The sequence below is a fragment of the Moschus berezovskii genome, chromosome 22, assembly GCF_049115385.1.
Source record: "Moschus berezovskii isolate FMDL1 chromosome 22, NW_MosBer_1.0, whole genome shotgun sequence".
Taxonomy (NCBI): Eukaryota; Metazoa; Chordata; class Mammalia; order Artiodactyla; family Moschidae; genus Moschus; species Moschus berezovskii.
In genome coordinates this window covers 18,689,449-18,712,933 of record NC_142481.1, presented here as the reverse complement: position 1 = coordinate 18,712,933, position 23,485 = coordinate 18,689,449, and the positions used below count along the sequence as shown (strand labels likewise).

At 37.8% G+C, this 23,485-nt stretch overlaps 1 protein-coding gene across 5 annotated transcripts in view; it reads left to right on the top strand.

Moving 5' to 3' along the window:
* Positions 1 to 23,485, top strand: part of LSM14A (LSM14A mRNA processing body assembly factor) — a 53,092-nt gene that overhangs the window by 4,534 nt on the left and 25,073 nt on the right. For all 5 annotated transcript variants that reach the window (XR_008683957.2, XM_055412303.2, XM_055412301.2 and 2 more), the window contains exons 2-3: positions 18,265 to 18,428; positions 20,649 to 20,778. Coding sequence is in view for 4 of the 5 variants with exons in the window: in XM_055412303.2 (XP_055268278.1) it covers positions 18,265 to 18,428; positions 20,649 to 20,778 (294 nt within the window). In the remaining variant the exon portion in view is untranslated. The remainder of the gene's footprint in view (positions 1 to 18,264; positions 18,429 to 20,648; positions 20,779 to 23,485) is intronic.

The following is a 23,485-nucleotide window of genomic DNA, read 5'->3' as shown; positions in this document are numbered from 1 at the left end:
GTGCTGTGATTCATGTGGTCGCGGAGAGTTGGACACGACTGAGCGACTGAACTGAACTGAACTGAACTGATTGTCTCCACTTTCCAACCCCACATAGAGTCTGAGCCCTTGGGATGAACAGATATTTATTAAGTGAATGAATAAATGAAAGTTATTTAGCATTTTAGTTTATTAATCTTATAGAAGTCTCTTGGGGATATCTCCAAATTCCATGTTTGCAGTTGTATCTCTTTAAAATTAAAATACATAAAGTATGTTCCCTCCACCAACAGTAACAAATTTTGGAGAATGGGGATATAAGAGAATAAAATCTCTTTTTTTGGCTGTGCTGGGTTTTTGTGTGCATGGGCTTTCTCTCGTTACTGCTAACAGTACTGCATGGGCGTCTCATTGCAGTAGCTTCTCTTGTTCCAGAGCACAGGCTCTAGGCGCATGGGCTTCAGTAGTTGCAGCTCACAGGCTCCATAGTTGTGGCATATGGGCTTGATTGCTCCATGACATGTGGAATCTTCCCAAACCAGGCAGATTCTTATCCACTGTACCACCAGAGAAGTCCAGGATAAAATCTTAAGACATGCATGATATAAATGACATTGCTGGGGAGACAGAGTTTTTCACCTTATGGCTCAAGCTCAGTTATAATTTTCATTTAAAATTTAAAGGAAGAATCAATTCAGAATGTTTGCGGGAACTGCACAGTAATAATGTGCATCGGTAGTTTGTAGGATACTTCCAATTGTATATGTACTTGTATTTGTGAATATGACACCCAGACACATAATAGATCCCGGATGCCAAGGGATTCCCCAGAATGGAAACTTTGTAAAGGCAAGGGTTTTGTCTCATTCATTGCTCTGTCCTCAGCAGCTGGAATAGTGCCAGGCACAGAGCAGACCCTTGGTAAATATTTGAATAAATGAAAGGATACTTACAGCTTTTGAAGGTTTCTCCTTGTGGGAATCTCAAAGTTGGAGGAAACTCACATATTCTATAAGCATTATATATGTGGATTTTAAAAGTATTTAAGTAAAATAGACTCAGTTCAGTTCAGTCACTCAGTCGTGACTCTGTGACCCCATGGACTGCAGCATGCCAGTTCCCTGTCCATCACCAACTCCTGGAGCTTGCTCAGACTAATGTCCATTGAGTTGGTGATGCCATCCAACTATCTCATCCTCTGTCGTCCCCTTCTCCTGCCTTCAGTCCTTCCCAGCATCAGGGTCTTTTCCAGTGAGTCAGTTCTTCGCATCAGGTGGCCAAAATAGACTAAATGGACTAAAGTGAGTAAAATTCTTATAGGACATGCATTTAGTTAACTGTACCTGGTTAATAAACCCTTAAAATGAAAATCATGTTGCCATTGAATTAGGGAAAAAGACTTGTGAGGAAGAATGATCATATAAGCCAGCTGCTTTTAAAAGTTTGTTCTTAAAGAATCAAGTGACTGGTGGAGGAATATAAAAGTGGGTAAGTTGGTAATGGATTATATTGCCCATTGGCATAGCTTCCTCACCTCTTGATTGTTCATTATCCACATAGTCATAAACTCCAAAGAGAATGGGAGAGCTTGGAAACGCCTGTGAAGTGCTTTATTGATTTCTTGCCTTCTCTCTGATTTGGGGATCTGAATCTAGCAATTCACAAAATCACTACTTAGGAACAGCAAAGATCTAGTGAAACTTAATGCTGCAGTTTCTTTTGGTTGCCCTATTTAGTGAGATTGCCAGAACTTGGAGCCTTGGAAACAGTTTGTTGTTGCATAGTCCACAGAAAGTCTTGGTAATTCTGAAAGTCTCAGGTCAGGTGCCAGAAACTAACTGTACATTTTCCAGTAGAGTAAGAAAAGCCATGCCTTTCTCTTTCTTTTTTTAAAAAAAATATTTATTGTCTTTATTTGGTTGCACCAGGATTTTCAGTCTTCTTTGCAGTCTGCGGGGTCTTTAGTTGTGGCATGTGGGATCTAGTTCCCTAACCAGGGGTCAAATCCAGGCCCCCTGCATTGGGCGCTCAGGGAAGCCACTGGACCATCAGGGATGTCCTAAGACATGACTATCTGAATTGGAAGTAAAGAGAACAAGATAAAGCCTGAGGAAAATAATAGTAGAAGAAAAGAAATAGAGTAAAGAGATCGTACCTGTGTGACACATAGCAAGAGTTTTGTATGTAACTCAGTGCCAAAGTAGTAATAGCAGTAACTGTCAGTGGTTTAACTTGAATTTGTTACTCCATGATAGAAGGTGCTCTCTATAGGAGCAATTTACCTTTTATTTTCTTTGTGATGCTTTAAAGTAGTACTTCAGTTAGCCATTTAAAAAACTGGATATCAATGAAATAAAATTTTTAATGGATCAAGTATGAGTTAGTCTGTGAAGTATTTTACTCACAAAGATTTATTCTGGTGTTGTGGAGTGTTTGGTTTTGGAAACAAATGTGACCTAAAAGGCCAGTTGGAAAACTTAGTAGTGACCTTGGACAAGTAATTTAATCTCAGCTTTATCTTCATATTTTAAGTAAGGATAGTGATGTGCATCTTTCAGAGTCATTCTCAGAGTTAAATGAGATAATACCAGAAGTGAACTAGTTTGTTACAGTGCTTAATAGAGTAGCTTTCTCATTGTTATTTCCAACCATTATCTCCATCTTTGTCTAGGTAACCCATCTCCATCAGTCATTCACATCTACTGTAGCCTAGTCTGTTGATCTTACTACCTTTCATTGACCCACACGCTCCTTATAACTTTACCACCTGTTTTAATTCCATGAGGTGTTGTTACGATCAGAACAGAGCTTATACTGTCAACCCTCTTTTCCCTCTCCCACTTTCTTGTACAAACCTCACAGCCCTGATTATATCAGCACAGACATGCTGGCCAGTTTTACTGTACATTTGTATTCACTAAGCCCAGAAGTCATGGTTACTTCCCATATATTATATATATTGTATGTCCTTAGTCCATTCATTCCGGTTTTGTACATGACCATTCCATTCCTTTTTTTCCTCAGACTTCTATCATCTCTTCCCCCATCTTCACTTTCAGCCTGTGAACCTTACTTCTTATTTATTTGAGGAGAGAATAGCAAACAGAAGAGAATTTTGCTCAACTCATCCCACATGTACCCAGTAACCTGCATCTGTCCCAAACCTCTCCTTTTCTCTGTTTAGATAAACTGTTCTCTCCTAAGGTCACCCATGCATTTGTGCAGTAGGTTTCATCCCCTCTTGATGACTCAAGGACATTGCTCCAACAGCCTCTCCTGCATATTCAGTTTCTCCTTCTCTACCAGACCCTTCCTGTCTACTCACAGATATGCTGTTATTTCACCCATCTTAAAAACAGCAGCAACAACAACACTGCTATTCTTAATGCAGTTACTCTGTTCTATCTATTGCCCCATCTCTCTTCTTCCCTTTACACCAAAACTCCTTGAAGAAGTTGTCTATATCAAGGTTGCCAAAGATTTCCATGTTGCCAAATCCAGTGGCTGGTTCTTATCCTCAGTCTACTTGACTGATCAGCAGTATACTGCACAATCGATCTCTTCTGCTTCTAACCGTTTTTTCACTCGATGTCATCCTAGTTTTCTCTTAGACCTCACTGTCTCCTTGTGATTCTTCAACTCCTTATCTTCCCATTGTTGCAGGGTGCCAGGGCTTAGTTCACATCTTCACTCTCTTATTCTCTTTCTCTTTTTTCTTTTGTGTTGTTTACAGATTATTTCCTTGTTTTATCATGTGTACTCCTCTCTTGATTTCATTCTGAATTTCATGACTTCAGATGCTGTCTATAGATTATTATCTCCATCCTGGACCCCTCCTGCAGACTCCTGATTTGTATATCCTTAATATTTCCACCTGGAAGGATGTCTGCTAGGCACCTCCCATTCGATATGTCCCAAACCTATTTCTTCATCTAGTCCTTTCCTTCTAATTGAATGACAACTTATTCTTTTAGTTGGTTAAGATAAAAAAATCTTTGAGTCATCCTTAAATTTTTCACAGTACGTGTTTCCGATCTTGTCAACTAATTCCAAGATATATGCAGAGTTTTACTTCTTCCCACCTCTGCTACTTTACTACTTTGCATTATCTCTGTCCAGTCTATTCAGAGACACGCAGGGGTTCCTGTTTCTTGTTTACCACGTTGACTTCTTAGTTGATTCTTTTTCCCTCAGTTTTGCATAAGTGCATCTTTGTCATTAAAAAAAAAAAAATGGGATGTGTGGGTAGCAAATTTGCTTAGTGAATCTGTGTTTTTCTTGATTGCTTGATTCACTGGCTATATTATTATGAATTCAGATTGTTTTTTCATATGGACATTTTAAATTATTGGATTATTGTATTGTAACATTCTGGTGTTGCTGATGCCAATTTGATTCTCACTTTTCTCTCTGAAAGTTCTTGGAGTTTAGAAATGTTGCCACACTGGAGTGTGTTTTTCCTGAGTGGTTTCTTGTAAATCTGAAGACTCAAGTTTCTTTAACCTAGTAAATTTGTTCTCTTTGTCCAACTCTCAGGTTAGTTTCTCTTTCACTCCTGTGTTTTTTATTTTTTAACTCCTATTGGATGAAGTTATTTTTAGTTAATTAATTTGCTTTTTAAAATATTTTTATGTCTCTGTTTGTTGGTTATATCTTTGGGAGATTAAAATACAAAACCAACCATAAGGAAGAATACCCAGCAAAGCAGTTTAGAGAGTTGAGGCTAAATTTAGACTGCAAATTGGAGATGCTTTTCCTTTTTCTTCCTGTTTATAAGTCTTAACTCAAACTACATGAGAAGGCATTTTTCTGAAACACATAAACCCATAAAAAAGAAAGTAGAATTGGAAAAGGGACAACAGCAACAAAATTTTGAAGGGTGAAAAAGTTTTTGTCTTTTGAGTTTAAATGTCTTCTTAGCATAATTTAGCTGCAGACTAAGAAGGCAGTGGGTAAAGCCAAGAGGTAAACCTGATTTGCACCCAAACTCCTAAAAGTCTCAGGACATCATCATAGGCAATGAAAACAAGGACTATAGTAATTGGGTGAAGATAGAGGTCAGAACTGGAAGATTAACTTGAAATTTGTTTGAACAGTGGTCAGATTTTCAAAGCTCCTTTTGCATTTCCCACATCTGGATAGCTACTTCTCTCCGATCCTGGTGCCCTGGTGAGGGTAAACTAGAGATTCTGGAGAAACCTCAGCACATTTAGGAGCAGAGGTACCTACCACGCCAAAGACAGCAGGGAGCACAGGGAGCATAAGGGAAGCTTGCACATGGCTGGAGCTTATTGTATCCATTCAGGAGAATTGCTGAGCACCTTTTATGACTACATGTTAGACACTGTGCTATATGCTAGGAACCCAAAGAGCCAGAGACAAGGTTCTTGAGGGCCCAGCAGCTAAGGTAGGGCCTGACAGATGGTCACAGGTAGACACAGGAAGAGGATGTCTGGGAAGAAGTGTCCAATCCTAGGTCACGGGGAGTTTTGCAGTCTGTCAAGAAAGTGAACACAAAGTCATAAAGGAAAGAGAACCAACCGCTCTGGAAGGCTCAAGTCCCAATGAAAATGTGTCAGATAACAGACTCAAGCCCTCCCTCCCCTTTTATTTTTCTTCCCCTGCTACATTTATCTTAGTTTATTCAGTTTGTCATTTGAGTAGCATGGTAACAAGTCTGAGTTTTCTTGGTGGGTTGTAAAGTGAAAGTCGCTCAGGCGTGTCCAACTTTCTGTGACCCCATGGACTGTACAGTCTGTGGAATTTTCCAGGCCAGAATACTAGAGTGGGTAGCTGTTCCCTCCTCCAGGGGATCTTCCCAACCCAGGGATCAAACCCACATCTCCTGCATTGTAGGCAGATTCTTTACCAACTGAGCTATCAGGTGGGTTGTAAGGAGCCCTGAAAAGTAGTTACTCAATAAAGTGATTTATCAGAGTCCAGCTGTAGGATGTTTATGCTGACAGCATTGTGCAAAAATTGTGAGTGAGGGACAATTTTAGCTGACAGTGTTGAATGATGGTACTTATAATTATTCCTATCAACCAAAATTAGGAAAGGAGCAGATGCTACTTGAGTATCCTCACCCCTTCAAAGCCTTCCCCAGTTACCCTAGTCAGAAACTGTATATTGCATCTTCTGTGTTTGCAGTTTATCTTCTGTTTTCTTTTTGTGCTTAGCAAACTTTTCTTATTTTTCGCTATAGACTATTTTTCAACATCTTTCCCCCCTTGTGTCCTTTGTGCTTAACAAATTAACTGTTGATAACATGAAGGATTGTTATTTCTGAAAAGTCACCTTCGTCAGAAAATGTGTGGTTGAACTTGATGTTTTATAGGAAAGGACACTATGATAAGATGGTATTGAGGATATTTTATTCTCTCAGATTAGTAAGTATTACTCAGTAATAATAAGTATTAATAATTAATAAGTATTTACTTTTGCTGTCCTATGCTTTATAGAACTGTTTCAGGATCTCTCCTGTTTGCCATTTCAAAAAAGTCCTAATTTTTGTGTTTTGTATTACCGCTGCTGTTGTTTTATATCACCATCTATATTATCAAAGTGCCTTTTGGTTTTATAATTCTCTCTTCGTGGCACTCTTTCTAAATTCTCAGGCTAGTCATTATTTCCTTGTACTCAATCTGAAATGATAATGGCTGAACAAAGAAAGGTATGTCTTGAGTAAATCTGCATATATTAATAATCCACTGGGAGGAAGCAAGTGAAGTTGCAAAGTCTCAAATCTGTAATCATGGAAGGTGACATTGGGCTGAAAGAAATGTAGAAGTCTTTCTTCCCCCAAAACTGTGAGGAAGAGGGGAGAAAATGAGTGAAGATATGAAATGTATTAATGAAAAGGACGAGATCATTTGGAGTCTTTTTAATGTTTACTAAAAAGAGTTTACTTGCACTTTTAGAATTAAGTGATAATGAGTTGGTTTTAAGAATATGTTTGAAAAGGTGAGAGGAAAGTTATCTGGGCCATGAACTCTGTTATCTTAGAGTCACCAGTGACTGGCATGTGACGACGCTGAAGAGGTTAAGCATACTGCAGAGGTCAATAGTCAAGTCACTGTTGGGGAGGACAGGTTTGAAGTATGTACAAGACAGGATTACAGAGGCTGGAGACAGACGTTTTACTTAACGCAGTATTAGTCCCTAACAGAAAGTAGTGTGGATAAGGGTGAAGAATGGACCAAAGTAGAGTACAAGGTGTGCCAAAAGTGGAGGTTTGCAGTTACAAGCTGTGACGTGATTCAGAGAGCAGCCCTGTGGAATCTTATATTTTAAATCTCCCCACCCAAGTTAAAAAATAATCCGGAGCCCACTTACCACTGTCTTGCTCTCAGGGTCTGTGGGTACTGTGTTGTAGAAGAGATAGTTTGATAAATGAAGATCTTTTAATATTTAATTAAACCTTGTGTTAAACCCTTATATAACAGCTAATTCCAAATATGTAGTATCTCAAATAGTTTTAGCAAGAGTTTGTATAGCATACTGGATATGTACTAAGAACTGTACTTAAAGATAAATGTAAGGAAAATAAAAATACCAAGTGGAACTTTTTGTTTTTAGATTTATTTATTTTACCTTAGCTGTGATGGGTCTTTGTTGTCACACACAGACTTTCTCTAGTTGTGATGAGCGGAGGCTACTCTCTTATGGAGCATGGACTCTGGGCACATGGGTTTAGTTGCTTCCTGGCATGTGGGATCTTCCTGGATCAGGGATTGAACTGGTGTCCCTTGCATTGTAAGGCAGATTCATAACCACTGGACCACCAGGGAAGCCCCCAAATGTAGCTTTTCAGCACTTCGGCCCAACCCCCGTTTGATGCTTATATGCTGGGTTTTTTTTTTAATCCATGTGCTATGCTTTCTGTTTTCCCATCCTATTGATGTCCAGCTGTTATTTCTTTTTGCTGTAAATAATCATTTTCCCATTTTATTCTAAGTAGGTTTATTGTGTAGTTTAATTCAGTTCCTTTGGTATTAAACAGTGCTCAGTAATTTTGGAAATAGCTTAATAGCTTTTTTCCACCGTGAAATTTATTCAAAAAATATTCAAATGTCAGCACTATTTAGGGCACTGTGTTAGCTACTTGTGTTAATGGCAAGGATACAAATCTTTGTCCTGAAGATCTTTCGATTTTAAAAGAGGTCACTATATACAATGGTAGAATGCTATATGATTTTTAAAGGAAGAATATGTTACCAGCACTGGGAATATTACTGGTGGAGTTGTGTGATGGCTAGTGTTATGTCACTTTGCCTGGGCCACTGCGTGCTTAGTTGCGCAGTCATGTTTGACTTTCTGTGACCCCATGGACTGTAGCCTACCAGGCTCCTTTGTCCATGGGGATTCTCCAGGCAGGAACAGTAGAGTGGGTTGCCATGCCCTCCTCCAGGGGATCTTCCCAACCCAGGGATCGAACCCAGGTCTCCCGCATTGCGGATGGATTCTTTACCCTCTGAGCCACGAGGGAAGTCCACTCATGGCCAGGCCACAGTGCCCAGGTATTTGGTCAGATATTCTGGATGTTTCTGAAGGTTTGTTTGTTTGTTTGTTTAAGCCAGATTAATATTTAAATTATTGTACTTTAAATAAAGCATATTTGCTCCCCCATGATGTGGGATGTAGGTGGGCCTCATCCAGTCAGGTTGAAGGTCCTAATAGAACAAAGACTGACCTCCTCTGAGCCAGAAGGAAAGAATTCTACCAGCAAACCACCTTTGGACTCAAACTGCAACTCTTCTCCAGATCTCCAGCCTGCTGGCCTACTCTGAACATTTTGGATTTTTATATGAGCCAATTTCTTAAATCTCTCTGTGTCTATATATGTGCATTCTTTTGGTTCTGTTTCTCTGCAGAACTGTGATGAATATAAGTAGTATCTAAGCTGAAATTTAGGATAGGTCGTGTGTGGGGAGAAGCTTTGGTGGAGGAGAGAAAACTTGGTCTGCGTATGGAGAATGATGAGCTTGGTTCGAACTTAGTTTGGATAAGTGATTGGGACCAGGTCTTGAGATTGATACTTGAGAGGAGTTTTAATTTTAAGACTGTTTCATAAATGTTATTATGGATTTCCATTTGAACTTAGTTTCTCAACTTACTTTTGGACATTTATTGAATAATCAACCTTTTGTTTATTGCTCTCACATTTTAGTATTCAGGAGACTTGTTTTTCTTGTTTATCAATCAATATCAGAGCCTAATTTATAATTTTTAGTTTGTGTCCAAAAGTTAAGGCTTTTGGAAAATATTAATATCATTTTGATGGTGCCAACTACATTTAACTATGGATATATTTATCGTATTTAAACTTAACAAAGCTTTGGTATTTTATAATAGAGATACTGTATTGGGAATGTGGTCACTACAGCTCTTCCCTCTTCTGTGTACTTTGACTGTATGTGTGGGTATTAAGGGTCTTCCTCTGGTGGCTAAGTGGTAAAGAACCCGCCTACTAATGCAGGAGAAGTGAGTTCTATCTGTGCGTCGGGAGGATTCCCTGGAAAAGAAAAATGGCATCCCATTCCAGAATTCTTGCCTAGGAAATCCCGTGGACAGAGGAGCCTGGCCGTCTGCAGTCCATGGGGACACGATTCAGAGACTGAGTATGCATGCTCGTGGGTATTAATACACTGTGAACGAAGTTTGACATTAGTGTATGTTTGAGTTTTCCATGATCTAGAGATAGAGATATTTTAGATAAATGATTTTGCCAGAACTTTGACCCTATTTCTTTTTTTATTTAAGAAAAAAAAAGTATCATGGGATGTGTTTCTATTAATAAATATTTGCTATTTGTAGCCAGAAGTAAGGAGTTGATTATATTCTTTTAAGACTAATGCAAGAAAAAAATACTTTCCCTACTTCCCAGTCTTTTGAACGTTAGCCTAAAATGAAGAAAAGCTAGAATACTTACTAAAGCAATGTAACAACATGAAATTAAGAATATAGAGGACAACTTCTCCTAGTTTCAACATTCTATTCCAACTATTACTGTCATTTTGTGTATTACTGCTATATTTGTAGGGGTCGGTGTGTGTTTCGTTTTTGTTTTTTGCCTCACCTCAAGGCAGGTGGGACCTTAGTTCCTCAACCTGGGAGACCAGGAATGGAACCTCCACCACTGCAGTGGAAGTGCAGGACTGCCAGGGAAGTCCCTGTGTGTGTTATTGAAGTAAAATTTATATAATATTAAATTAACCATTATAAAATGTATGATTTAATCTAGTCACAGTGTTGTGTAACCATCAGTTCAGTTCAGTCACTCAGTTTTGTCTGACTCTTTGAGACCCAGTGGACTGCAGCACACCAGGCCTCCCTGTCCATCGCCAACTCCCAGAGTTTACTCAAACTCATGTCCATTGAGTCAGTGATGCCATCCAACCATCTCATCCTCTGTTGTCCCCTTCTCCTCCTGCCTTTAATCTTTCCCAGCATCGGGTTTTTCCAGGAGACAAGTCAGCTCTTCTTATCGGGTGGCCAAAGTATTGGAACTTCAACATCAGTTCTTCCAATGAATATTCAGGGCCGATTTCCTTTAGGATTGAATAGTTTGATCTCCTTGCTGTCCAGGGGACTCTCAGGAGTCTTCTCCAACACCACAGTTCAAAAGCATCAATTCTTTGATGCTCAGCTTTCTTTATGGTCCAACCCTCACATCCATACATGACTACTGGAAAAAAACTAGCTTTGACTGGATGGACCTTTGTTGGAAAAGTAATGTCTCTGCTTTTTAGTATGCTGACTAGGTTGGTCATAACTTTTCTTCCAAGGAGCAGGCATCTTTTAATTTCATGGCTCTAGTCACCACCTGCAGTGATTTTGGAGCCCAAGAAATTAAAGTCTGCCACTGTTTCCCCATCTGTTGGCCATGAAGTGATGGGATCGGATGCCATGATCTTCATTTTTTGAATGTTGAGTTTTAAGCCAGCTTTTTCACTTTCCTGTTTCACTTTCATTAAAAGACTCTTTAGTTCCTCTTCACTTTCTGCTGTAAAGGTGATGTAATCTGTATATCTGAGGTTATTGATATTTTTCTGTACAGTCTTGATTCCAGCTTGTGCTTCATCCAGCCCAGCGTTTCTGATGATGTACTCTGCATATAAGTTAAAGAAACAAGGTGACAGTATACAGCCTTGACATACTCCTTTCCTAATTTGGAACCAGTCCATTGTTTCATGTCCAGTTCTAACTGTTGCTTCTTGACCTGCATACAGATTTCTCAGGAGGCAGGTCAGGTGGTCTGGTGTTCCCATCTCTTTAAGAATTTTCCACAGTTTGTTGTGATCCACACAGTCAAAGGCTTTGGCATAGTCAATAAAGCAGAAGTAGATATTTTTCTGGAATTCTCCTGCTTCTTCTATGATCCAACAGATGTTGGCCTTTTCCTCTGCCTTTTCTACATCCAGCTCCAACATCTAAAAGTTCACGGTTCACATCCTGTTGAAGCCTTGCTTGGAGAATTTTGAGCTTTACTTTGCTAGTGTGTGAGATGAGTGCAGTTGAACAGTAGTTTGAGCATTCTTTGGCATTGCCTTTCTTTGGAATTGGAATGAAAACTGACCTTTTCCAGTCCTGTGGCCACTGCTGAGTTTTCCAAATTTGCTGGCATATTGAGTGCAACACTTTCACAGCTTCATCTTTTAGGATTTGAAATAGCTCAGCTGGAATTCTATCACTCCCACTAGCTTTGTTCCTAGGAATGCTTTCTAAGGCCCACTTGACTTCACATTCTAGGATGTCTGGCTCTAGGTGAGTGATCACTCCATAGTGGTTATCTGGGTCATGAAGATCTTTTTTATGTCATTCTTCTGTGTTCTGCCCACAGTTTGAAGGACACTTACTTTAATTTCTCATTTCCCCTTCCCCAGCCCCTGGTGGCCACTAATCTGCTTTCTGTTTCAGTGGTTTTCTGACTCCAGATAAATGGAATCATAATATGAGATCTTTTGTGATGGACTTCTTTCACTTAGTGTGTTTTTAAGATTCATCATATTGTAGTGTATTTCAGAATTTAATTCCTTTTTATGGCTAAATAGTATTCCATTATACCAGATACATTGGGGGCTTCCCTGGTGGCTCAGATGGTATAGAATTTGCCTGCAATGCAGAAGAGCTGGGTTCAACCCCTGGGTCCGGTAGGTCCCCTGGAGAAGGAAATGGCAACCCACTCCAGTATTCTTGCCTGGAGAACTCCATGGACAGAGCCTGGTGGTCTACAGTCCGTGGGGTCACAAAGTATTGGACACAACTGAGCAACTAACACACTCTGTTTATTCTTGCCACCTCTTCTTAATATCTTCTGTTTCTGTTAGGTCCATACCATTTCTGTCCTTTATTGTATCCGTCTTTGCATTAAATGTTGCCTTGTTATCTCTTATTTTCTTGAAGAGATCTCTAGTGTTTTCCTGTCTGTCTTTGCACTGATCGCTGAGGAAGGTTTCTTGTCTCTCCTTGCTATTCTTTGGAAATCTGTATTCACATGGTTATATCTTTCCTTTTTTCCTTTGCCTTTCGCTTCTCTTTTCTCAGCTATCTGTAAGGCCTCTTCAGACAACCATTTTGCCTTTTTGCATTTCTTCTTGGGGATGGTTTTGGTCACCGCCTCCTGTACAGTGTTACAAACCTCCATCCATAGTTCCTGGGTGATGCTCTGATATCACCCGGGAAATTCCAAGAGGATTTAGGAGCTCTGTGTCAGAAACCAGGGTCAAAGACCAAGCATTAGAACAAAAGGTGCCCTTAGTACATTTATCTTTTAGGAAATTACAAAAGTTTTGGAGCTCTGGTCAGAAGCTAGAGATGAAAACCTATTTGGGCTTCTCTGGTGGCTCAGATGGTTAAAAATCTGCATGCAGTGCAGGAGACCCAGCTTCAATCCCTGGGTTGGGAAGGTCCCCTGGAGAAGAGAATGGCTACCCAGTCCAGTATTCTTGCCTGGAGAATTCCATGGATAGAGGTTTGATCTCCTTGCAGTCCAGGGGACTTTCAGGAGTCTACTCCATGATAGCCAGCATTATATTCAATAGTGAAAGACAGAAAACATTCCCCTAGGAACAGAAACAGGACAAGGATGTCCACTTCCACCACTCTTAAACACAAATGTTTTAGAAGTCCTTGCCAGCACAGTTAGTCAGAGGGACTATACTGTCATGAAGTATAGTCCCTTTGATATACTGTTTGATTCAGTCTGCCATTATTTTGTTGAGGTTTTTTTGTGTCTGTATTCCTAAGAGATTTTCATGTAGTTTTCTTATGGTAACTTTGTCTGACCTTGGTATCAAGATAATGCTGGCCTCATAGAATGTATTAGGAAATATTCCTTTTTCTTCTGTTTTTTGGAGGAGTTTAAATAGGATTGATGTTAATTCTTAAAATGTTTAGTAAAATTCACCACTTAAACTTGGTATCACCAGTGAAGTCTGGTCCTGGTTCTTTGGAGGGTTTTGACTACCAGCCCAAGTCTCTTGTTGCACTTATTAAAGATCTGTTGAGACCTTCTGTTTCTTCTTTAGTCAGTTTTGGTAATTTGTATGTTTCTGGAAATTTTTCTTTTTTGTCTAGATTATCTATTTTTTTGGCATACAATTGTTTGAAGTATTCTCCTCTAAGTTTTTTAATCTGTGTAAGGTTGGTAGTAATGTTCTTGCTTTCATTTGACTTTAGTTATTTACATTTCCCTATCTTTTTCCTTAGTCTAGACTAGCTAAAGTTTTGTCTATTTTGTTGATCTTTTCAAAGAACCAACTTTTGGTTTTAATGATTCTGTGTCTCTGTTTGCTACGTTGTTTATCTTGGCTTGAATTCAGTATTATCATTTCCTTCCTTCTTTCTGCTGAATTTGGGCTTAGTTTGCACTTTTTCTGATTTCTTTCTTCTTTTTCTCTTTCTTTGAGTGCACCGGGTTTTAGTTGGAACACTCAGTTTCTTCGATCTTTAGTTGTGGCATGTGGGTTTTAGTTCCCTGACCAGGGATCAAACCTAGGCCCCCTGCATTGAGAGCACAGTCTTAGCCACTGGACCACAGGCAAATTCCTCTAGTTTCTTAATAGATGATTTGAGATTTTTAAAATATAGCATTTATAATTATAAATTTCTTTCTTGAGTATGGCATTCTTTCCATCTCCTAATTTTGGTAGGTGGTGTTTTCTTTTTCAAGGTTTTTTTTAAATTATTTTTTAATTGAAGGTTAATTGCTTTACAGAATTTTGTTGTTTTCTGTCAAACCTCAACGTGAATCAGCCATACAATTTTTTTCTTAATTTCCCAGTGGTGTCTTTTTGTCTTATTGGTTCTTTATGAGTCAGTTGTTTAATTTCTAAATACTTGTGATTTTTCTAATTTCTCACCTCATTTCCATTTTAGTCAGAGAAGATACTTGATAAAATTCAATCCATTTCAATTTATTGAGAGTTGGTTTGGCCTAAAATTTGGTCTGTTGTGAAGAATGTTCTATGTGCAATGTAATGTATATTCTGCTGTTGTGGAGGGGGAGACAAGATATTCTAAATCTTTTAAATGCCTTCTCCAGTACTACTGAGGAAGTCAGTTTTGCCCTGCCCTTGAGGGTTAAAACAATGATCAGCTTCTCTGGCTGGCTTCTCAGTGAATTTTTAGGTAGATCATAGCATACAACCCTAATTTTTTGGAGGACAATATCCCTGTTCCCCACATGGCACCAGCAAGCTGGTCAGAAACATGGGCTACTGTCCCATAGCTGCCTTTTACAGAGATGGGAGATGATGAATGGTAATAGCCAGCCGCTCTGCAAAATTCCAGAATTCACCAAAAGTTACCGACCTCTTCATTAGATGCTCACTTGGATTCTACAGGCATCTGATTAGACTCCATAATTCCAAAATGGTTTGTTCAGATTGTTTGCCAGCCCAGTAGTTGTTTATGTGGAGAGACCATTCCTGGATCTTCTTACTCCACCATCTTGCGTGATGCTTCTCACACCTGTGTATTTATTTTGAATAGTTGTAATCTTTTGAAATTAATAGTTTTATAATCTGCCTCATGCATAGCATATTTAATGTTGTTGTATGTTTACCTAACTTTTTGATGTTACAAATAATATAGCAGTCTATTTTGGGGAAAAAAAATGTGGACAGAGTTATATATTCTGAGTAAGAAATTACATTTAATAAATCATGTTATATTTTGACCTCTTTAAGTACCTTTTCATCATCACTTGCCCAGTAACTTCCAAAGTGACCCTCTGGTTCCTTTTTCATCTTATCTTCCAAGTCACAGAAGAAAAAATACTGGAGAATGGTGGTTGCTAGGGGTAGGGGAAGAAGATGCATTGTGGTTCAGTGGGCAAAAAGTTTCAATTAAGCTGTCTTGAAAACATTAAATCTGATCAGATAGTCTTTATCATTAGAACCTGTTGCTCAGATTCTTAGTGTGTGCAAATCATTCTTTATGGTGTCTGTTGCCGTGATTTTTTACTTTGACTCTCTTGCTGTATGATAGAGATTTTCTTCATACCATATTTTGGAAAGTATGCTTTTAATTTTCAACTCTATTGTAGGTTATCTTTAGGACTGCAAATAACAAAGTTTTAAGCCAATGTATGTGAATTTATCAACCTTCCCCAAACTTTTATTAGGTAACTCCTTACTGTAAAAGTTGAGAGTTATTAATTTATGAATTGCCTTTCATGTTTCCTTTGCTTCTTATTTTCATCTCCCAATTTTTGTGAGAATAGGGTGTGAAATAGATATCATCTTAACAGCCCATGGATGGAGAAGCCTGGTAGGCTATAGTCCACGTAGGCTATAGTCCACGGGGTCGCAAAGAGGCAGGACTGAGCAATTTCACTTAACTTTTCTAACACTGTAACTTTGTAGTCTTTTTCAGAACTATTAAATTTACATTCTGTCCTAGCACCTTCAGTGGTAAAGAATCTGCCTGCCTATGCAGGAGTCATGGGTTCGATCCCTGGGTGGGGAATGGAGTAGGAAATGGCAACCATTCCAGTGTTCTTTCTTGGAAAATTACATGGACAGAGGAGCCTGGCAGGCATGGGATCGCCAAGTGTTGGACATGACTGAGTGACTGAACGCTCATGCACACTAGCACCTTGGTAAATTGTCACATACATTTGTGTGTTTAAATGATTTTATTGTCCATCTTTTATTTTTTAATGCTGTTGTCTCTGTGAGTTCTTTATTTTGATGTAGTACAGGATAAGTCTGTATGGCTTATAGTGCACTAAAGTTTTTTTTTTTTTTTTCTGGAAATACAGTGAAACCTTCTGATCATATTTAGGTCCTTGGGTCAGGAAATTTGTTATATCTTTAGTTGCATTTTGTCTTACTTGTTCTGTTGTCTTCCTCAGAGACTGTTCTTGTTGTTATGTTTATTATGCAGCTATATTTGTCTTACCTCTTTTTTCTTTCTTTAACTCTATGTGTTTTCAGCATGTGAGTTTTATTTTTCTTGAGAATATAAAGCAGTTCTTTCTGAAATTTTCTTGTTTCATCTTTCTTTTGGATATATGGATATAATTTGAATGGTTTTGTTATGCGTTGGATAGCCTAATAGAGCTTCACTTTGGTTTTATAGATGGAAGATCTTTAACCCCACCCCACCTGCCCACAGCTTCAGGATGAGCTGATTTGTTTCCTTGGAGGTCTGGGACTTTATAAAACTTTGTATGATGCTGGTGCTGAGTTTAGGAGAGAGATTGATCCACGTGTAATTTTCCTAGCTTTCTTTTTGGTTAAAGGACAAAACGTAAAACCATGTCTGTTACTTCTGCCCTGATACAATATTGTTTGGCCACCCGAGAGAGAGGGGAGCTTCAGCTCTGACATTCCACATCTTTTCCTTTATCACATCTGTGTCCCCATCCATCAAGTTGGAGTATGCCTGGGAAAATTTCTCAGCATGCTATATATGGATTCTGGAGTTGGCCTTCCAGATTGGACTAACTCAAAAAATATCTGCATGATACTTTTTAATAAAGTTTTATGGTATAGGTTTGAGGTATTTTCTTGATTTAGGGGTATTTTAACATTTTAATTTTCTTTAGTTATAGGGCGAAATAGTCATCTGCAAACTTACAACTATGCCATCATCTTTTCCTGAAAGTCTCATGAGTACTTCAAAAAATTTTTAAGATTAAAAAAAAAGGCATTTAAGTTGAAATATTTATCTTCAGTCTAGCTATGGATAAGTTCTGCAGAAAAATATAAAACTTTGCACAATGTTAAGGGATTTGCTTCCTCTAGGATATTATTTAAATGAATACTATCTGATATATCAAACTTTCTTATTTGGAGCTTCTATGGGGATGTCAGCATTTTCAGAAGTCTCCTAAGGTAGTGAACCTGAAACTTTAGTATTGATAAGAAACTCTTGAAGAATTGATTTAAAATACAGATTTCTGTATCCTCTTCACAGAAAATCTGAGTTGGTGGATTCCAGAATCTTTTTTTTTTAGCTAGTTTACCCTGAAACAGCTGGTCACAGTTCAACTTTGAATAATGCCATCCTGAGTGTTAGAATAGTCAGATTTAATTACGAGGTAGATATTTTAGGTAACTAGGGCATTTCAGATTGGAGAAGGAAATGGCAACCCACTCCAGTGTTCTTGCCTGGAGAATCCCAGGGACGGGGGAAACTGGTGGGCTGCCGTCTGTGGGGTCGCACAGAGTCGGACACGACTGAAGCAACTTAGCAGCAGGGCATTTCAGGCTGTCCCATGGAGCTGAGTAGCTGACAGAGGCTTTACTTGGTTTCTAGAGGATGTACTACTAACCAAGGAAGATATTCTTTTTATTGTCTTAAACCTGAAGCTCAATTTCCCAGACTTTGGGATTTTTGTAGGTTGGGAAAATCTTCACTCAGTGAAGATTCACTGCATACACATACACACACATACACACACAGGAGATCATACAAGTTGCCAGTATTTTGCTGAATGGGGACATTAAAAATAAATCAACAATGAAAGGGCTTTTTTAGCACCTCGTACCACAACCACCAAAGATGTAAGTGACAATGTAGAAAGAACACAATACTTTCTAATACAATATTCATAATACTGATAGTCTTTTAAATTGAATACATGTAACTCTATGCAAAACCCACTTTCTTTTCCACTTTAAAAAAATATCACTTTAGCTACAAATTAATGAATATTTTCTCGTGGAGGGCATTTAAGGACTGCTCCTTAGTACTAGAAACAGTGCACTGTAAGAGGCGCTACCTGAACGCAGTGAGTAGACACCTATCTCATATCCTCTGTTTTCTTACCAGTTCGGTCCTTTGGTACAGAAGACAGACCAACAGATCGTCCAATACCACCTCGAGATGAAGTCTTTGAATACATAATATTCCGTGGGAGTGATATTAAAGACCTTACTGTTTGTGAGCCACCAAAACCACAATGTTCTTTGCCTCAGGACCCAGCTATTGTTCAGGTAACATTGTAAATCTTGGAGTACAAATAAATTTCATACACATAACTAGCCTTGGATTTTGCCTCCTTGTTTTAGTCTTTTAAATTTTCTCTATTGAACATTCATGTAGCTTATTACCATTTTCTAGTTACCTAGATACCCAGAATAACTGGGTAATGTTCTCATCCAGGTTTCTCTCTTTAGATGATAAATCGGAACTAAATAGAGTAAGAAATAGCTGAGGGATTAATTTTTTTTCTTTTTCTTTGGCTGCACCACACAGCATGTGTAATCTTAGTTCCCATGTGGAAGCCTGGAATCTTAACCACTGGATCACCAGAGAAACCCAGGAATTAATTTTTATCATAAGAATTTTCTGATTGCAGCAACAAAGTAGCTAATGTTTATTGAGTTCTGAGTTTATGAGAAGCACTATTAAAAGCACTGCACATATAATAAGGAAAACCTCACAACACTCTCTGAGCTTGGTGCTATAGTTATTCTTTTTTTTATAAGTGAGGAAATTGAATTAGAGCCATAATTTGAACAGACCCAGGCATCCTGGCTCCAGAATCCAGGATCCATTCCACTATATTATTCACATATATTCTATTATTATATATTCTGTTATTCACATGTGGTTCATTTTACAAACCAGGGTGATGGTGACTACTCTTAGGTATGATTACTAGGTTTAATGAGAAAAATGCGGAATCATGGTATATGTTTGTATAATGTACATGGAATGTAATATAGTCAGATAGCACAAACGTAAAAGGATTTTAACATATACAGATATATTATTCGATTCTGTAATAAAGTATTAAAAAGAAGATCCTAAGGCTTCTCATTAAGAGAAATTTCAAAATTTGTGTATTTTATTAAAAACAGAAACAGGTGATGTCTAATAGATTGCAAATTATGAGTTAAAGAGGATGTTCATTATAGTACCCATTTATATGTTAACTGGAAATACATAGAAACTGAATTTCTACTATAGCAGCAATACAGGAGACAGGTTAACACAAGAGTGTTTTTAGTTGTGGGCATAACTGATTAAAAGCTTTGTTGCCCCATGTGGCTTTCCTCCTGAATCCATTTTCTTACCAACTTTTTTTCTTATCAGAAGTCTTTGGTAATTTTCACTAAATTATGCTTGTTGGCTTTTTTAACTTACTCTTTTATGCTGCGAGTGATAAAAATCTTAGCTTTTCACAAAACTGATTGTATATGAATTATCTTGCATAGAATGTACCTTCCAGCTTTTAAAAGGAAATACCTAGTGAACACTCCTAAAGAAAATATTAAGTGCTGTGTAAAATTAAAATGAGGGGGGTATGGAGAAAAAGTACCTTTTAACATTTATTTACTGTTTTTTCTGAATACAAGATAAGCTTTTTATTAAGAAATGGCTGGGACTTCCATGGTGGTCCGGTGACTGGGACTTCACACTCCCAGTGCAGAGGGCTTGAGTTCGATCCCTGGTCAGGGAACTAGATCCTGCATACCACATGCCACATCTGAAGATCCCTGAGGAAATGTAACCTTCTTAAATGAAGAGAGAAGAGACACGTTCTCATAGAAATAGTTGCCTGCACCGAACAGGGGGTCTTCTCCAGGTGCTCTTCCTGACTCAGGGATCAAGTCTGGGTCTCCGACGTTGCAGGCTGGTTCTTTACTGTCTGAGTCACCAGGGAAGCCCCAGCATAATAGTAACTATATTTAAAGTATTAATAGTAAGTGATTTTGTATGGGATAGTTTGTTTCTGCATCTCTTTCCTGTAAATGTAATAGTATACCTCTAACGATTGAAAAGAAGAGTAAAATCAAAAGTGAGATATCTTATGTATGTCAGCACAAGACTGAAACTTAGTACTGTTGATATAACCAGATTTGATTTTTCTCATATTTTTTCTTTAAACAAAGTTCATTTACTTACTCAGGTAACTTTTCTTTGGTTCTTCCCTAAATCTGCTCTAAAATGAAACCTAAAAGAGGAGTTCATTGTAGAAAAAAGTATTTATAAATCACATTAAGTATATTTGACAAATATAATCAAATATTGTAGTCAGATCATTCAGCTGTTGTAACATTAAATGCATGTTGCAAGTTGTTATGATTGCTTCTGTGTCTAGTAATTGTAATTTAATAGTTTTCTTTAAAATGTAAATACGCAAATTTATTTCCATCATGTACATAGTGTTTAGAGCCTGATAAGTTAACCCATACTCTTTTCTTCAGTCTTCACTAGGTTCATCTACTTCTTCATTCCAGTCAGTGGGCTCCTATGGACCTTTTGGCAGGATGCCAACGTACAGTCAGTTCAGTCCAAGCTCATTAGTTGGGCAGCAGTTTGGGGCTGTTGGTGTTGGTATGTTGTGCTTTTTTCCTTTCTTTCTTTTTCATAATTTTCCTGTCTTTATCATAAAGATGTATAAAACCTTCCACTAATTTTCAGACATTGTTTGATGTTTGTTTTGTAACCTATTATTTTGAAGACTTCAGTCCTTAATGATTAGTAGTTCTATAAAGGCCATCTCTTAGAATAGTAACTTTTTAAAATCTAGGTATATCCAATTACCAAATTTTATTGAATATTATTTTAAATTTACGCATGATATAGCCATTTAAAATAAACATTTTTTTCTAATAGGATGGGTTTTCAAAAAGGGAAATGGAGATAATCCTGTTGTTAAGGAATAGTAAACAACACTGTGGGCTTCCCTGGTGGCTTAGTCGTAAAAGAGTCCGCCTGCAATGCAGGAGACATGGGTTCAATCCCTGGATTGGGAAGATCCCCTGGAGAAGGGAATGGCTACCCACTCCAGTATTCTTGCCTAGAGGATTTCATGGACAGAAGAGCCTGGCGTGCTACAGTCCTTTGCATAGAGTTGAACACAACTGAGCAACTAACATACACAACACTATAAGAAAATATAGACAGGCTAGGCTAATAACAGTCCTACTTGTGACTAGAAGACAAAGGCTGTCATGTACAACTAGATATAAGTAGATTAACTTTTTTGTGTTTTTGTAGCTCTGCATTTTACCTTTTAAGTATGCGTTTATTGATTTCATTGAAATAATCACTTAGCAGTTTATTTCACTGAATCACAAATCTAGTTTTCAAGTTTATCTCGAAACTCATTAGTATGTTAACAGGTTTTGTTAAAATTAATTAAGTAAACTTTTACACTGATATTTTACACTCTTACAAGAAGAAATATAACTCTTAGAAAACGTGACTTAGGGTTTATAATTGGGAGTGGTATTGGTGTTCATTTTGAAACTAGTTTTTGTATATATAATAGGATAAGGCATATGAATACTATTTGATGTTGATAAAGGTATTTTTACCTTGGAGAAGAGAGATACACATATTGAATGGGGAAAGGTAAAGAATAGTGTTGTGGTAGTGAATGTGAATTGGAGGTATAGGTGTGAACTCATTTTTTAAAAACTGATTTATTTCCTGATTCTGTTCATAGAAAAGGCCTAGAAGCAGTGATACCCAGTAGCAAAGGACATGTGTAGACCCAGTTCTTGCTTTCTAAGTACTTTTCCCCACTAAACGGAATCTAGGCCCCTTTTAAAAAGGAAACTTTTTTTTTTCTTCAGTAAAATAATGCTAGCTAAGAAATATAAGGAATGGTGGACATAGAAAATCACCATTGTTAATCTCTAGTGAAATAATTGGAGAAGGAAATGGCAACCCACTCCAGTGTGCTTGCCTGGAGAATCCCAGGGACGGGGGAGCCTGGTGGGCTTCCGTCTGTGGGGTCACACAGAGTCGGACACTACTGAAGTGACTTAGCAGCAGTGAAATAATTAGCAGGGATTAGCAGTAGATGCTAAAATCATTGGGTGAATGAGGTTGAAACAGGATATTAAAATAATCTTAAAGTACCATTGCACAGTTTACTTGTTAATTACAAAGGGAAAAGATGTATCTTTATAATGGAGAAATCTGATGGTCAGTCACCATCTTAATTAACTTGTCAAGTTTGATATTGCCATAATTATTGATTATATGTCTTCTGGTGTGATGATATAGGGGAGAGGTGTAAACAACTTCACTTCTGGGCATTCTTGCTAAAAATGCAGACTCTAATCTTGAAGAAACTGACATATATTTTCAGAAGGTCAAGTTTTTCAAAGGATTCAGTGTTGTGAAGAAGAGAGGGAGCAGGGCTGTTTTAGACTTAGGAAGACTGAAGAAACATAGCATCCAAATGTAATATATGGTCAGATCCCAAGTTTTAGGAAAAGCTGATAATAAAGAATATTTTAGGGACTATTGGGGAACTTTGAGTAAGGACTAAATGTAGGATGATGTTCATTTTCTTTGATGTGGTAATGGTATTATGGTTAACCATATAGGAGAATATGTTTTAGGGAGATGACTTTAGTACTAAGGGTGAAGAGTCAGATTGATTATGGCATATGTAGGTAAAAAGAGAAGTCTGTGTATCACAATATGAAGAAATGAAAAAATGGGATAGGTGTGGTGAGAAGTTAGTAGTTGGTGAGCTAGGTGAGGAATATATTGATATTCAGTGTACTCCCTTTTTTTGACACAAGTTTGACATTTTTCACGTTTATTTATTTTTGTTGGGGGCGGTAGTTCTTTCATTTCTAATCAAAATTTAAATATTTAATTAATTCTTGGATAGGTGAAATAACTTTGGTCCATGTACCTCCTAATCCTGCTCAAGGAAAGATCAACGTTAACTTATCCATGTTAAATCAAGGTATACCCTATGTTAGTTATGACTATTAGAATCCTATTCTGAGGATTCAAAATAAGGGACAGTTGCAAATTATTTTATCCTTTTGAGATTCCTTTCACTAAGTTGAATAGTTAGCTAACATCTGGATTGTTGTACTTACCTTCTACATTACTGTGAAGTTGCACGACAGTATTTATAAAAGCATTTGAAACAGAGTCTAGCACAAAATATCTGCATAGTAAGTGCTGCTTTTGCTGTTCCTCACATCCTGCTTCTCTGATCAGAGTATTTTGTGGTGGTGAAATACTTTAATATATTCCTTATAAATATTTTTATCTAATTTTTATA